General features: G+C 49.2%; 6 protein-coding genes across 6 annotated transcripts; all 6 read right to left on the reverse strand.

The window, feature by feature from the left end:
• Positions 1-9: 9 nt before the first annotated feature.
• On the reverse strand, positions 10-1,370 carry LTR64_000678 (uncharacterized protein; the record flags this gene model as incomplete). The annotated part of the gene is made up of 3 exons (XM_064895062.1): positions 10-437; positions 491-1,067; positions 1,122-1,370. The coding sequence occupies 3 exons, from the start codon at positions 1,368-1,370 to the stop codon at positions 10-12; spliced, it is 1,254 nt and encodes a 417-aa protein (XP_064757749.1).
• A 591-nt stretch (positions 1,371-1,961) lies between these two features.
• On the reverse strand, positions 1,962-4,223 carry SSE1 (adenyl-nucleotide exchange factor sse1; the record flags this gene model as incomplete). The annotated part of the gene is made up of 3 exons (XM_064895063.1): positions 1,962-2,258; positions 2,313-4,097; positions 4,149-4,223. The coding sequence occupies 3 exons, from the start codon at positions 4,221-4,223 to the stop codon at positions 1,962-1,964; spliced, it is 2,157 nt and encodes a 718-aa protein (XP_064757750.1).
• A 505-nt stretch (positions 4,224-4,728) lies between these two features.
• LTR64_000680 (uncharacterized protein) lies at positions 4,729-6,504 on the reverse strand (the record flags this gene model as incomplete). The annotated part of the gene is made up of 1 exon (XM_064895064.1): positions 4,729-6,504. One exon carries the CDS (start codon positions 6,502-6,504, stop codon positions 4,729-4,731), a length of 1,776 nt encoding a protein of 591 aa, XP_064757751.1.
• A 1,005-nt stretch (positions 6,505-7,509) lies between these two features.
• LTR64_000681 (uncharacterized protein) lies at positions 7,510-8,756 on the reverse strand (the record flags this gene model as incomplete). Its single annotated transcript, XM_064895065.1, has 2 exons — positions 7,510-8,540; positions 8,735-8,756. The coding sequence occupies 2 exons, from the start codon at positions 8,754-8,756 to the stop codon at positions 7,510-7,512; spliced, it is 1,053 nt and encodes a 350-aa protein (XP_064757752.1).
• Positions 8,757-9,290: 534 nt separating this feature from the next.
• Positions 9,291-10,995, reverse strand: LTR64_000682 (uncharacterized protein; the record flags this gene model as incomplete). The annotated part of the gene is made up of 2 exons (XM_064895066.1): positions 9,291-9,906; positions 9,980-10,995. 2 exons carry the CDS (start codon positions 10,993-10,995, stop codon positions 9,291-9,293), a joined length of 1,632 nt encoding a protein of 543 aa, XP_064757753.1.
• A 2,474-nt stretch (positions 10,996-13,469) lies between these two features.
• LTR64_000683 (uncharacterized protein) lies at positions 13,470-15,077 on the reverse strand (the record flags this gene model as incomplete). Its single annotated transcript, XM_064895067.1, has 2 exons — positions 13,470-14,745; positions 14,968-15,077. 2 exons carry the CDS (start codon positions 15,075-15,077, stop codon positions 13,470-13,472), a joined length of 1,386 nt encoding a protein of 461 aa, XP_064757754.1.
• Between the last annotated feature and the right edge of the window lie 184 nt (positions 15,078-15,261).

Raw genomic sequence — 15,261 nt, forward strand, 5'->3', positions numbered from 1 at the left:
AACTCGTGCTTACACTTGCTCGTTAATGAACAGACCAGCCATGCCTTGCCCAGTACCGATACACATGCTCGTCAAGAGCACCTTCTTTTTCGATCTTCGTGCCTCTGACAAGATAGTGCAAATCTGTCGTGCACCAGTGGCACCCAACGGGTGGCCAAGTGCTATAGCACCACCTCTTGGGTTAACCTTGGCGTGGTCTAGACCGAGCGTATCTAAGCAGTACACTGCCATCGAGGCGAAAGCCTCGTTGATCTCAATGATATCAATGTCGTCCTTGGTCAGGCCGTACTTGCTGAGAAGCTTAGGAATGGCGACGGAAGGACCGATACCCATGATCCTTGGTGGGACACCAGCGACTGTTGCGCCGACGAACTTGGCCATGATTGGCTGACCGAGCTCGAGAGCCTTTGAGCGTTTCATGAGGAGGATGGCGGCAGCTGAAGAATGAGTCAGTATGTGGTCTGAGATTGATATGGCCAAGCAAACTTACCTCCGTCAGTTACCTGCGAAGCATTACCACCAGTAGTCCTGTCACCAAATTGTGGCATAGCAGCCCTAATCTTGCCGAGTGACTCAACAGTAGTGCCGTATCTTGGACCCTCATCCTTGGTAACTGTGACTTCCTTGAGCTCACCAGTCTTAGGATCCTTAACCTTTGTGACGATTGGCACGATCTCATCATCAAACCAGCCGGCCTTTTGCGCTACCTCTGCTCTTCTGAATGATTCACAAGCATATGTGTCTTGAGTCTTTCTGCTGATATTGAAATCCGCACCGACATTTTCCGAGGTCTGAATCATGGGCTGCATACAATCATTCGCATCAGGGTTCTTGGTGATTTCCTCGTGGAAGGGTTTCTCGAGTCTGTCACCACCAGCACTCATGGACTCGGCGCCAACGGCAACACCGATATCAATGCTGCCCTCCTTAATCTGATTGGCGATATCTTGCACAGCTTTCAGACCAGATGAGCAGAAGCGATTTACTGAGCTTGCACCAGCAGTGGTTGGGTAGCCAGCTGCGAGCATAGCGGCACGAACTTTGTAGGCAGCCTTGCCATCAGAGACCTGTACTGATCAGCACAAAGTAGATCATGACTAACGCTGTATAGTCAAACATACGTTACCCAAGCACACATCCTCAATCAGATTCGCATCAATCTTGCTCTTCTCCAGAACTTTCTTCAGCAGAGCATAGACCATGTAATCCAGCTCTGTGTCCTTGAAACCACCTTTCTTGCCTTTGCAGAGCGGTGTCCGAATTGCCAGTGTGATCACCACATCATCTGGGTTCTGTGCGGTAATCGCAGCAATTCCGGACTTGCTGGGTGCCAGCTGGGCGGCGATCGAAGTAAGTCGCTGCATGGCCATTGTGTCGTTGCTAGAACTCGTGAGGAGGGTTTGAGAGCTGGTGATAGAAGAGGATTGGGAGAGTCTGACAAGACCGGTGAGAACGAGTCAGCAGAAGTATATACAGAGGTGCTTGATGATGGCGAAAAGAAGCACGAGAAAGAGGAAGGTAAGAACCAGCCTCGGTATCATTGTGATTGGCTCGGAGCGGGAATCCACCTATTTCTTCTTTCTGATCGGCAAATGTTTCGCATGGGAAGATTCAAGTCGAGGCCGTCAGCGATGAATACATGTTGAGCAGCAAGTTGATTCTGCTGAATTTGTATTAAAAGACTAGAAAACAACGTAAACTGAACGCTTCCTGCATTGCAAGTCTATTGGTGCTTCGGAGAGACTGAACGTCTTCCAAACACGACAAAATTCGCTGGCTCGTTATAGATCTATTTCTTTCCTTCTCAGGTAGTATCTTCCGCAACGCCATTCCCGCTATGCGTGATTTAGTCCATCTATGCCTCGCTACCTACTGCCTGACACCATCGCCTTCTCGTTAAAGTCGTCTTGTATGATATCTCATTTTTCATGCTTCCTGAAGAAGCCTTTGGCCTTTCTTAGTCATTTGGCCTCCTCAACCTCACCCTTTACCGTGTCTGCGTCTTTCATCTCACTGTCTTCAGACTTCTTGGCAGGTTCCGCAGCTTTCTTTGCTTCCTCCTCGGCCTTTCTCTTGGCTTCAGCCTCAGCTCGTTTCTTTGCTGCAGCCTCTTCTTCGGCCTGACGCCTGGCTTGACGCTCCTCTTCCTGTTTCTCGTTGTAACGTCCCACGACTGGACCTGCAACGAATCTGATCTCGTCCATCTTTGCGATGTATTGTGCTTTGGTGGCATCTTCACCGTCCTCGTAAAGCCAGTCCTACAAACGAGTTAGTATTCGATTCGATATTACGGTATCAATACGGGGACTTACCTCTGTCTTCTCGAGCTTGTCTTTAATTTTCTCCTTCTCCTCTTCGCTGGCAAAGTCAGAGTACTTGTCGTCAATGGCACCTCTCAGCTCGTATATGTACGCCTCGAGCTCGTTCTTCTTGTCCTCGGTGTCAGCAACTAGCTTATCTTCCATGTACATCTGGTTCTCCTGCTCAGAAAGACCGGAGAGGGTCGGCTCGTCCAACGAGGACGTGCCAGCTGACACCGGTAACTCGCCCTTGCGCTGCTGCTTCTTGACCTTGCGTGTTTTTGGCTTTGCCTCTGCATCTCCGTTCGGCTGATCCGTTTCCATCTTGTCGCCCTCCTTGACCTCGGGTATTGGTTCCTCGACCTCCACATCCTCGACGTAGTAACCTGATTCGACATTCAGGATACCGTGAAGGTTGAGGCGAGCCTTCAGCTTGCAGATCATGAAATCGTCCTGAGCATCAGCCTTGACACCCTTGACCGAGAAGCGACCAATCCATGGGTTGGTCTTTCCTGGAAGCATCTCTGGTTTGGCATATCGTGCCTCAAGGTCGAATGCCTGTTTACGATAGAAGGTGAGGATCTTGGTCGATGGCATAATACCACCCTTATTGAAAACTGTCAGACTGGTGTCTTCGTCTGGGATCTCAGGTGATTGTTCCCAGGTAAATTCAATGGGGTATGAGACAATGTCGTGAATAGAGAAGTCTCGAACACGGAAGACAGGAGACAAAATAGCACAGCTGAATGCGCAACCACGTGCGATTGCTTCATCCTGGTTGAGAGTGAATGAAAGTGGTCGACCGTAAAATTTGGCAATGGCGTCTTTGATAGCAGGCACACGAGTGCAGCCGCCAACCATCTCAATCGCGTCGAGGTCTTCAGGTTTCAGCTTCGCCTCTGCAAGTGCTTGTTCAAGGGGCACGGTGACACGCTCCAGAAGTGGTTTGACTAATTCTTCTAGTTCTTCTCGCTTCAAGACAGCGCGCACATCTTTGTCATCCATCAAGGATTCGATGTTGAGTGGTGCAGAAGAGTTTGCAGACAGGATCTTCTTGAGCTTCTCGACTGCAGCCATGACTCGCAGTTTGGCCTTTCCGTTTGTGTTGATGTCGACCTTGAACTTCTCTTTGAACTCCTTACCAAAGTGGTCTACAAGAGCCTTGTCGAAATTTCTGCCACCGAAATGTCTGTCCCAACTTGTAGCCTTGACAGCTAGCTCTCCCTTTCGGAATTCCACTATTGAGCAGGTGTAATCGCTGTAGCCGATATCAATGAAGGCGACTCGTCTCGGTTTAGCTTCGCCTTCTGGAAGGTCGGTTTTCGTGATACCATAGCCAAGCGCAATGGCTGTGTTGTCGTTAATCAGTCGCAACAGCTTGAGGTTCGCTATCTGTGCAGCGTCGAGCATGGCTCGTCTCTGCGAATCAGTGAACCAGGGCGGGCAGCTCAGGACCACATCTGATACTGGCAGTTTCAGCTCTTTGCTTGCGGTATCCCGAATCTTGCCCAAGTACATCGCAATCAGTTGAGTAGCGGTATATCTCTGCTTCTCGCCCCTGTAAGTGACCTCCGCACCCACTTGGCCATTAATGTCCACGAGAGGCGCGGAAATGTACTCCTGCTCGATCGTGACTTCTGGGTCATCCAACTTTCGACCAGCTAGACGTTTCAGAGAGCTGACGGTGTTCTTCAGGTTCGAGATTTCCTGTGTCTTCGCGTTCTCGCCAAGGTATCGGCTCTTTGGACCGAATCCGACAAGTGATGGTGTCTGTCGATTTGAGGTTTCGTTGGTAATCTATGGCTGTATTAGCTGAATATCATAAATTAGTTTTCTGAAAGGGCTTACGATGTCAATGCCCTTGTTTCGAGCTACGCCAATCTTGGTAGACTGGCTGCCCAGATCTATTCCGACTACCGACATCTTAAATGTGCTGCTTGTCGTTAACGAAAGAGGGTTTTAGGTATCGGTATAGACCTCGATCAATCTTTTTTAGGCGCACTCTTTCCACACGTGATTCTTGGTGGGATGATGATTGAAGAAAAAGCAAACAACGAGTTCGTTTCGGAATATGAACAAGATCACCAGAAGCAACTTCTTTTGAGAATGACAGAGTGACCTATTCAGAAAAAGTTGAGATAAGTGCCAAGCAACCGTGGTTGCGTTGCGCCTGACAATCTTTGTACCATCCTGAACTTTCACGAACTTTCTACGATAGCGCCTTGCATCACGGTGGAGACCTAATCCAGCGGGACAAAGCAGTTGCAGGCAGTCAGGCAATAACCAATCATCCTGCTCTGCTGTAATGCGTGTCAAGAATTTTATCTACCAATACTCTATAGAGGATGAGACCTTTCTCAAGTAATGATAACCTAGTCCATAACTACAATAACAGACGCATCTCTTCTTGCGTCTCAACTCACCGTCTTCAGTCGGATGCCGCAGAATAGTATAGTTCTTCAACACGTCGAGGTGTGTGGATGGAGACGTTGTCCGACTCCATATCGCTCATCTCTGCCAGATCGTCAAGCTTCTCTCCGGCACCTTTTTCAACATCTGTTTCGCTGAGCACTTTGCTTCTCCAATCTCCAGCACTTGAAGTCTCGTCAGCAGAAGTGAATCTGCCTTCGGCGCGCGACGATGGCTGTAGAGTCGACCGCATCAAACGATGTGCACGTGCGTGAGGTGGTGACAGTGCGCGATGAGCCTCGATAGCCGGCCTGAACGTCTCTGGCATGATGTTCAAATCATCTCCTGTCCGTTCAGCCTTTTCGATTGCTTGCTGAGGTGTGGTCTTCGCATCAGCCGCTGCTGCATCCGACCGCGGACCACCCCATGTTCGTTGTCCTGCTGTGAAGATACCGTGCACCATGTAGATCCAATTCATGAAGGGATTCATGACAAACATGAGAGGATAGAATACTGGCTTCCATCGTCCAAGCTTGAAGGCGAAGAAGATCATCATGGCCCAGTTCAGACCCAGTGAAACGCCGATGAACTGCCAAGGAAGCTCGTCAAAGTAGGTAGCAGTGCTGGCTACGGAGATGACCATGACTAGGAAGAGCAATGCTGTGGTTCGAATGGTATTCTGCATGAACCGGATGAGACAGAGCAATGGATATTTCCGCCACAGTCGAGAGTCAGTCAACATGCACACCTCGTTAGTGATGAAACCAAGAAACCATCGTCGCCGTTGTTTCAGCAGCGAGTAGAATGTTTGGACAGCCTCGGTCTTGCAGAAAGCACTTGTGCACATCTGGATCTGGTATCTTTTCTTTGCACCAATCATAAAAAGGTGAGTCAACCATCTGTCCTCGCCAAGATGAGTCTTGCCATAATCAAACAGGTCGTCACATTGCTCCGATCGGTCGGAGAAGTAGTATTTGGCTATATTGCGAAAGGCCGAGAAACGCAGGATCGTCAGAGCACCTGGCAGACAGGTAACTGCACCGCAGCCTGACTCGACAGAACGCTCGTACATCTGGCCATGTATGTACTCCATGTCTTGCAGCAAGGTAATGAAAGAGTTCTTCTGCGTACACGATGTGATGACACCAGTCATAGCTAATACGTCGTGCTTGCTACCAGGTTTGAGTTGCATTTCATACATGAAGTTCTGGATGCAAACTCCATCCAGAATGCAGTCAGAGTCGATGAAGAGAATGAAGAGGTCATCCTTCTTCTGCAGATACCGCTGATAGATCTTGTCGATGAGCCTATAGGTTGCCTTCTGGCAGTGTCTCTTGCCTCCATGTGGGAACCTTGAGACTGTGACTCTAGCATTATTGTAACACACGTCGATGGATTGGGGATATTTTTCAAGACAAATCGGTATGCCAAGACGCTTGAGCAGCTGTAGGTAGAGTTCGTCAACCTCGTCACCATCGAATGAGACAAAGACGTGGATACAGGCGGCTGGGTAATCGCTGGAGACAACTGAATCCAGTGCTTTGAAGAGTGACTCGGGTGGTTCTTTGTACACTGGCATGACGACAACCACTTTGGGTGCAGAGACTTCGTCGAGCTCGTAAGTTATCTGCTTCTTTCGTCCGATTGGGTAGACCACAATCCGGTATACACAAATGAGCCAAGGAATAGTAAGCAGGATGGCGAACATGAAAAAGGCGAACCACTGAAATGCTACCTCGACATCGGGCCACATGAAACCTCGCGCTTGTTTAGGAAGTGGCAACGTAACAGCCATGACCGGAAGAAAGGCAAATCTACAAGTCTTGTTAGCTGAAACCCCAGTGTAACGAGCATGAGTGTACCTGAAAAGGACAAAAAAGAACAACATCACAACCACCAAGAATTTAGTCGACCAATGGTCTGCTTTCCTCCAAGCTTTGTAAAGGCAGTAGCAGAAGGCTGCTACCCATAAGAACCATTCCAGTAAGGCGCATAGCATAATCGGCCCGACCACAGCGATATAGACAATGTCGGCCACCCTCCACGAGGGCGAATGTGTCGTGGGTGCCATTGTCGTGGACAATAAAGGAATAGACTGAATGACAATGGTGAATGGTTACATGCAGCAAAGCGATAATGTCACTTGGATGCGGTCAGCAAGTGTATAATGGAAAGTTTGACAAACGTGGGAATTCTAACAGAAACCAGCCTTTCAGCTGCAGTCAGTTGAGCGCATGGTACGAGGAAAGAATGGTTCTCGCACCTGCTTCCCAAAAAACCAGCGAGTTTATTCTGGAAAGAGCCATGCTGGGATTTGCAAATTTCTTCGCCAGAACAACACTGGCAGCTGCATCTGATGGATATTCAGAGTGAAAAGGTCGGCGTTGTCGAAAGTAAGTGACAACGAGGGAGGCGATGCGGGCATCCCTAGCAGCAGATACTTGCAGCTATTGTAGTCCGGTAAAGCCTACTCATCTGTGTGAGCGCCCATTTGAGGTCGAACTGGTATTCACGCATCCTTCTCAAGCTTGATCTTCATAATGCAATAGTGAAGCCGGTGTTTCCTGTGGCGATCACTGAGTAGAGAGAAGACAAGAGTCGTGTAGAATTACGAGGATCCAAAGTGAAAATCGGTTCAGTTTCGAATCAGCCAAGACCCCCAAATCCATCATGGCTAATTCTTTTGCTCTCCGTCGTATAGATATGTACTACGAACCCTCCACTGCCCGTGCATATGCACCAGAACGACATCTCGAATTGCTTGTATTTGAATCGGCTGCTCATATACGGATCCTTGAAATCAAGGGCGTTCATCACCACTGACTGAGCTCCCAACTTCTGTCCAGGCACTTGCTGGTGTCCTGATGCCATCACCATACTCTTCATCACTCATGTCATCCTCTGTAACCTCAGCTTCGCGGTGGCCAATATGCGAAGTGCTACCTGCTAGACTAGTGTGGTATGATGGCATAGCTGATAGGTTTTGAGGCGGCGTGAACGGCCGTGGGTCGAGCGAGGTTAGCGGCCGCCGCAAGACAACGTGATCACCGTTCAAACCCTCGTCCTCTTGCAACGCCTGGCTATTAGCGACCGAGAAATATTCCGACCTCGATAGAGGATATGGTGTGTCCGTTAGGGATGGTATCGAATAGTCGGGATCAGGGAATTCTTCCGTTGTGGGAGTGAGGTCAATCAAGCTCTCTGAAGCATGACTGTTTGCAATTTCCACGCCTGCCGACCTAGATGTCAGGTCGATGTTCCAAGCATTACGCATCTCTTGCTCGTATTGACTCTCCCAAGGTTCAATGGCTGACACGACTGGCATTGGTCGGTGATCCGGATCGAGTTGTCTTAACAGGATTGGAGAATCGACACTGTCGTGCATGCGAGGATGTTCAGTGCGAGAGCGTAGCCCTTGACTATCATTCTGCTCAACAGCAGTAGAGGCTGCCCATGGGTTCTGCTCAGCCTCAGCAACGTGAGGTCTCAACTTGCCGTCATCATCCACAATCGAGTCGAAACTGGGCGTCCTCGTCTTGTCCATGGATGACCGCCTTCCCTCTCGCTTGGCCTGCAATCTCCTGCCTCTATCCATGATCTCCTGCCGGGCCTGCCGTCTTCGTTCCTCAGCCTTCTCGTCCATGTCTTCGTGCATCGAAGAGTCCTGTTTGTTCGACCGCCTTCTTTTCCTCTGTTCTTGGATGTCATCTCCCAATGATCTGAAGGCGAGTGCTACCTTCTGAGACGAACGTTCGAACCATTCCCGGATCTGAGGATTTTCGTAGGCGGCGATAGAGGCAGCAACCAGAACGGAGGCTATAATGATCGCACCTGCGTGAGGAGCCATAGTCAGCACAACCTGAGTGAAAGGTAGCCACAACTAAGAGAAAAGGTAGAGTAAAACCACCTCGTTCTCGGTCACATGGGCAAGTCCGAGGGTGGTTCCGATATGCATCGGCCATGGAGACAGCACCAGACTGAGGAGACTGGTGATGTAAGGGCCGCCAATAGTGCTACGTCCTTACCTTTAGCTACTGCACCGGGCATCGTACTGGTATTTAATGTAGTGCGAAACCTTGTGGGACAAACAGTGTATATAATGGAGGGACGACTGTTGAAGGATGAGTAGAGCTCTGAGGCTTTTGTCAACATAGCTCGTAGGAGTGATTTGCCTCATAATCGTAGCAGCCTGGTTACGTAGAGGGGCACTCAGGTGTGGCGCAGCTCGCAGCATGCCTTGCCGAGGTTTGAGTGCCTGAAACCTTCTTCGCCTTGTGCCACCAACCCCTGACAGACGTTTGACTTGAGTGGCTCCATCCTCGTGTTGAGCGCCTAAACGAGCACTGGAGTCAGTTCGTCCTTCTCGTGGCTTGCTACGTAGTCCAAGCACTTCGTTAAGCAATTCAAAGAGCAGCAGTAGCTTTTCTTGCATTCGCATCCTACACACAACAAGCAGAGCTGTAGAGGACAAGGAGATTTATTGTTTTACATAGGCGTGATCGCTGCCCTTAGTCGAGAACGTACTGAGCTGAGAGTTCGCAGAATTCTGGGCTTCCTGCCGCTTCGAGTTCGAATTTCAACTCATGCTTTGTTCCCGCTCTGGAGATCATACAGCCTCAACTTGATTCCTGGAACCGGTTTGATACTGAAAAGTCCACCGACTTCTATCTTCTCATTCGGGTCTGCTAAATCAAATTTAAACCTCATAACAAAGGTTGCTAGCAAACACTTCATTTCCAAACGGGCAAACTCCCGACCGATGCAGCTTCGAGGACCAGTGAAGAACGTGAGAAAGTCATTGTGGCTTTGTGCGCCGCCATGTGCTGCGTTCGATCCCTCTAGCCATCTGTCAGGATCAAAGGTGTCCGCATCGGGGCCCCAGAGAGTCTTGTCGCGATTGATGGCCCAAGGACAAATCAGAGCAGAAGTCCCCTTCGGGATGGACTGATCTCCGATCTTGGTATGTCTAACGGCTTCACGAGGCGTGGCAGGAATAGTAGGATACAGGCGCAGTACTTCGTTGCAAACGGCGGTGAGATACGGCATTGCCTCAGCATCGAAGTCTGATGCACTGATGTCGGACTCTGGTCTGTTGGCCAAGCGATCATCACATTCGGCTCGCAAACGTGTTTGAACATCGGAGCACAGGGAGAGTAGGTATGTGGTCCACATTAGCGCTGATGCGGTTGTGTCGTGACTAGGAACATAGTGTCAGCAGAAGCACGCATTTCGAAGACGACTAACTTTGAAAATTGAGAAGAGTAACTCACCCAGCAGCAAGAAAAGTAAGCAATTGATCAACAAGGTAATCATCCGAAAAAACCCCCGACCTCATGATAATTCCAATGATATCTCGCTGTTGTTCCAATTCTTCCGGCTTCATCTGCTTTTTCTCTTGTACCAATGCACGAGCGTGCTTCCTCATTTGTGCTTGTACTTCCGCGACTCGCGCGTACCTGGTCCCTTTGAGTCGCTCAATCAACCATTCTGGAGCAAAAGTGTTGATCACAAAGGACAACAACGGCATGCCGCCGCTCGTGTCTGTTATCAAAGCATACGACTTTGCGAAAGGGTCCTCATCGTTGTCAATCGTTCTAAAGTCTTTGCCTATGCCCGCTGCGCCAATAATATCTAATGTCACGCGGGACATTCGGCCTGACAATTCCAGCGATTCATCTGCCGAGGCTTTGACTTCGCGAGCTATGAAATTAGTGAAGACCAGTCCTTTAGAATAGAAGAGACTGCAAAGTTCTCGGACGTGATGGCCCGAGAAGGCGGGTGCAACAGCTCTCCGCATGGCCTTGTGTTGATCACCTTCAGCACCAACAAGTCCTTCACCTAGCGTCCTTTTGATGATTGCCCTGAATGTCGGAGGCTTTTCCCAATCGTAGCTGTGCGTGTGCAGCATGTCCATGAGCGTGTCTGGACGAGTTGGAATGACCTGACTATAGAGATAGAATGGATACCATAGCACGAGCAGACCGTCATTTGGTGTATTCCGGAACATATTCACGATCTTATCTGTTGGCGGTTTACCTCCATTGAGGTCGAAGTGGCCAATGGGTAATCTATCACCTGCTGGAGACGGTAGATGTCGTAGCGGCGAAGTGAAGAAGGGGATGCTGATCTGCGTAACCACGTACATCCAGGTAATAGCAGTACTGATGAGCCATGGTGCTGATACATGGCTGAAATAGCTGGGATCGAGAAGGCTTCGAACTGCCAGATAGGTAGGCTGAGCAAGCACGAAGACCGTGTGCACCAATACACCTTTCCAACAATGCATTGCGGCCTCGTGGTGTGCTAAGTGTGGTAAGGGAGTGGTAGCAATATTTTGCTATCCTGTCCACAACCCGACTCTGGTCAATCTAGATTTTATGCCGTTCGAGTTCTCGTTGGTGGACTGTCCCAATGCTGCTAGCTTTGGCGTCCGCTATAGGTCACAAATCAAGTGCCTATTCTACGCATGATTCAGATCAATGACGCTTTATAGATTGTTCTTGCCATGCCTGGGCCTTGAACTGAAGCTGTCTGAGCGACACTCGTGGTAGCCAAATATAGCAACTTTCACTCGTACTCGGATGGTTACGGGGATCAAGATCTGCTGATCCTTGCCAACTCGCATCCTACTATATGCAGTCACACGACGCATCGGACACGCTTTGATTCATAGTTGTCCTTGCTAATCAACAACGAATCAGCCTCGGTAACTTACATACTGTAAGTCGAGTCTGGCTTCGGGATATCTCGTAGACATACCTTGTGTTGTATTAATAATCTATACGATGCAATAGGATTATAGTCCTAAAAAAATAAGCAACTTCGAAGTTAAAATACTGCGTTATATTACGTAAGTTCCCAGGCCTAGGGTAATAGGCCAGCAATGATCCTGTCTAACAAGCGGCTCTCATCACTGATCGGGGCATACTGCAGTGGTTAATATAATATTATCCCAGCGAAAGCCTGGCCCACGAAGCAAGATCGAAACACTACTTTTCAACGAAATGGTCGAGTACTGTCGTGACAAGGTAGAGTAGGATCGTAAAGCTGTCCCAGCGAAAACGGAGTCAGAAAATCAATTCAGTCGAATCTTTATAGGTACGGCTACGAACATCTGAACGTCTGCAAAAGCCTGAAGCAAGTCTTGTTACTGGCGCTTGATCCTTGGTAAGCGCGACGATCCCATCCCAACCTTGATCTGTCTAGCAAAGGTCGGTGGCTTGAGCCTTTTCTGGGCGATTGAAAAGGAACATCATGACCACAATCGTCTTGCACACACCCGAAGCAAGGATCGCCCAAGCAGAACCATGAGTGCGATACATCGCTGTCCCGACCAGGGCGCCAAGGAAAAGAGTAACGATGAAGCTTACTCGCCGCGTTCGACTATGGTTTGCTGGAGCAAAGAGATTCTTGTCTACCATAAGGTCCACCCATGCGGCTGTCGCCATTGCCGTGCTTATCTCGGTCATAACGAACGCTCTTGATAAGACCACCTGACTACCCGAGGCAAAGGCGAGCATGCCGATGATTAACAAAGTCGGAGTGCCTTCAAGATGTACACCATAAATAAATTGGAGAGCTGCAGCGACAAAGACAAGAACAGTTTGCAAGAGATTGCTGGAGATCAGCCAAAGTCGAGACCGCGGTCCTACCTTATGGCCTAACTGTCCAGTCATCCATCCTGCAGTCACGAAACACATCAAGGATACCCCAATATTTGCCGGAACAAACAATTCGTGGTTGCTGTTCTGTAGAAGGGCTGCCATTGCCAGCATGACAGTATTCCCGGTTTGGTTGGAGGCGAAACAGTGGTAATCGGGAAAGGTTGTTGCATCTTGGATCCCGGTGCAGAAAGTAAGGATCAGGAGTTCAACTTCGGCAAGAGCGTTGACTTCGACACTGCCTCGCACATGCTGCTGCCATCTAGGGGTACATTGTTGGAACTGGCTAGGCACTGCCGTTGCCACTTGTGTTTGTTGCACTGATTCAGCCTTCTCGGAAGACATCCTAGACTTGAGCTATCGATCGAAGGTAAGGTTATAGGATTGAGGACGGATGGCTGTTGTGACTCTGAAAACATCGAAAGGCGAGTTGCGGTGAAGTGCGTATGGCCTCAAATAGGTCGTGCTCGTTCACCTGAAATGCCGCAGTTTGGAGCCCTTGGTTCAATCTAGCAGAGTCGTTACAACGTATCACTTTTTAGTCTAGTCGACTGTCACAACTTGGCCTTCCTCAAGCGGTATGTCGTGACGTGTCATTACATCGCCAACACGCACGAGTCACGTATATATCAAGAACAAATCGGAGATTTCCCCGATTACCGTACCGACAACCGGCTTCACTGCAATATATAGACAGAAGCTACGTGATCGAAGCACCTAGCACACCGACAGCCGTGGAACACCTACTAATGACCGATAAACAAACCAACAGCTGTATAGAAGACCCGTACCCGAGACAGTTCAACGAGTCTCTAGACACAAACGTGCCTCATGACAGCATTTTCAAGACATTATCTGGCAATGATATGATAGATAATAACGGTGACAATCAACACAATGCTTTCCAGTGTGCCATGGAGATTTGGGATATCGACCCGGAGACACAACCATTCCCATTCAACTAAACTGATTGGCGCCTTGATAATCGAAAAGACACAATGGCATGGCAGCAGTACGATTGGAACAGCTCCATAGGAGATCGGATACATCCAGTATAGAATAAATCACAGAGGCTCTAAAGTGAGACCCATCTCATGCGCTAATGGGTTTTGTGAATAGACCCATTTGCTGACCCATTTGCGGTCAGCTCGGCATCTCTTAAACGCTCTTCCATCTGCTCTTTCGGAGATTTCAGGCTGACCTCAGGGAATCGGTTGTCCTTCGTCCATGGTAAGAAATCCGAACCCTCCATCAACCATCTAAAGATTTCCCCTTCCATCATCTTCGCTGCAGGGGTGTAGCGGGGATTTGCCGCCAGATTGTGCATCTCTTCAGGATCATTTTGTCGATGATAAAGCTCAGCAGGTTCGTACAGTCGATACACGTATGTCCACTCCTCATTGCGAACGCTGATTGCTTTGCCAACTAAAGTTGTATCCTCGTGTTGTAGACCAGCTTTGATGTCATAGGGGTAGGGTGCTTGCTCTAGTAATGGCTCCTCACTCGTTAGAAAGCCTCCTTCAGAGAAGGAAAAATCCTTGTGCTTGTTGGTCTTTCCAGTAAGAAGCGGCACTAACGAGAGTCCGTTGTGAGGAAAGTGTTCCCCTATTCCGCCTATCTCAAAGACCGTTGGCACCAAGTCTACCATCTCTGTCATTGCCGTTACAACCTTACCTTCGGGCAATCCTCCTCCAGCGATTATCAACGGTTCGTGAAGTAGGGTCTCCGACAGACCAGATGGCCATTTCTCAATCATTCCATGATCGCCGAGGTACTCACCGTGGTCTGTGAAGAACATTGTGACAGTGTCCTTCCATAGGCTGAGTTCATCAATTTTTTTCATTATCCTACCGAATTGGTCGTCGAGTCTTGTGATCATGCCATAGTAAGTCGCCTTCACTTCAGCCCAGACCTCGGGTGTGGCTCGAGCGGTGCCATAACGTTCTCGGATAACTTGCATGTATCTCGGCTCATAGCCGGTCTTCTTCTCTGGATACGAGATAATTGGTGGCATCTGATCTCGTTCGTACATCGAGAAGTAGGGTTCTTCAACCTGAAACGGGCAATGCGGGAACAATAACGGCATAAATAACACCCAGGGCTTGTCTTTGGGAGGATATTCGAGCCATTTTAGTGCAGATCGAACCACAGCATCGTCGTAATCCGAAGCTTCGTTGGAATTCCTTAGTCCCTTGTAGAACAGACGAGCCCAGACACTTTCGTCTTTCTCATCCGAACCACCACCCGTAAACTTTGGAACAAACTCCGGCGTTTCTAGAAAACCGTACTCGCTGACACTAAGCTCTGTAACGGTTGGAGCAAAGGTGTCCCCCCGAGGAGCGAGACAAGCGACATGGTAACCGTTTTCCTTGAGGCTGCGAAACATGTTCGGTTCCCAAGGCTTGATAAGGTTCTCAAGGCTTCTGTGTCCGCTCACATGGGGGTATGTCCCGGTGAACATACTGCATCTCGATTGGGAACACACAGAAGCTTGAGTGAAGCAGTTGGTAAAGAAAGTGCCTCTCCTAGCGAAGGCATCGATGTTCGGTGTCTTGATGGGTAGACTCTTCGATGCTGTGTGGCCTATAGAATCATACCTCAGCTGGTCTGGCATGAAGATGACCAGGTTTGGCTTGTCTTTGCCATTCTTCGAGTCAATTTTGAGTGGAAGCGACTTCGGTGGTTGGGCATATGTTTCTGGTGCCATGATGCTACGTTATCATCCGTCTGAGAGTGAACAAATGTTTTGGTAGGAAGACACCGAGTTTCGTCAACGATTCTCGACATAACTAGTGAAGATCGGCCCGCCGAATTGGATGATATGGGCCGTGACTTGAGGACTCGGATATCGGACGGTTGTCGGGTTTTCCAAGGAACCCTGTCTCCCTTAC

The sequence above is a fragment of the Lithohypha guttulata genome (assembly GCF_036872675.1).
Source record: "Lithohypha guttulata strain CCFEE 5908 chromosome Unknown scaffold_1, whole genome shotgun sequence".
NCBI lineage: Eukaryota > Fungi > Ascomycota > Eurotiomycetes > Chaetothyriales > Trichomeriaceae > Lithohypha > Lithohypha guttulata.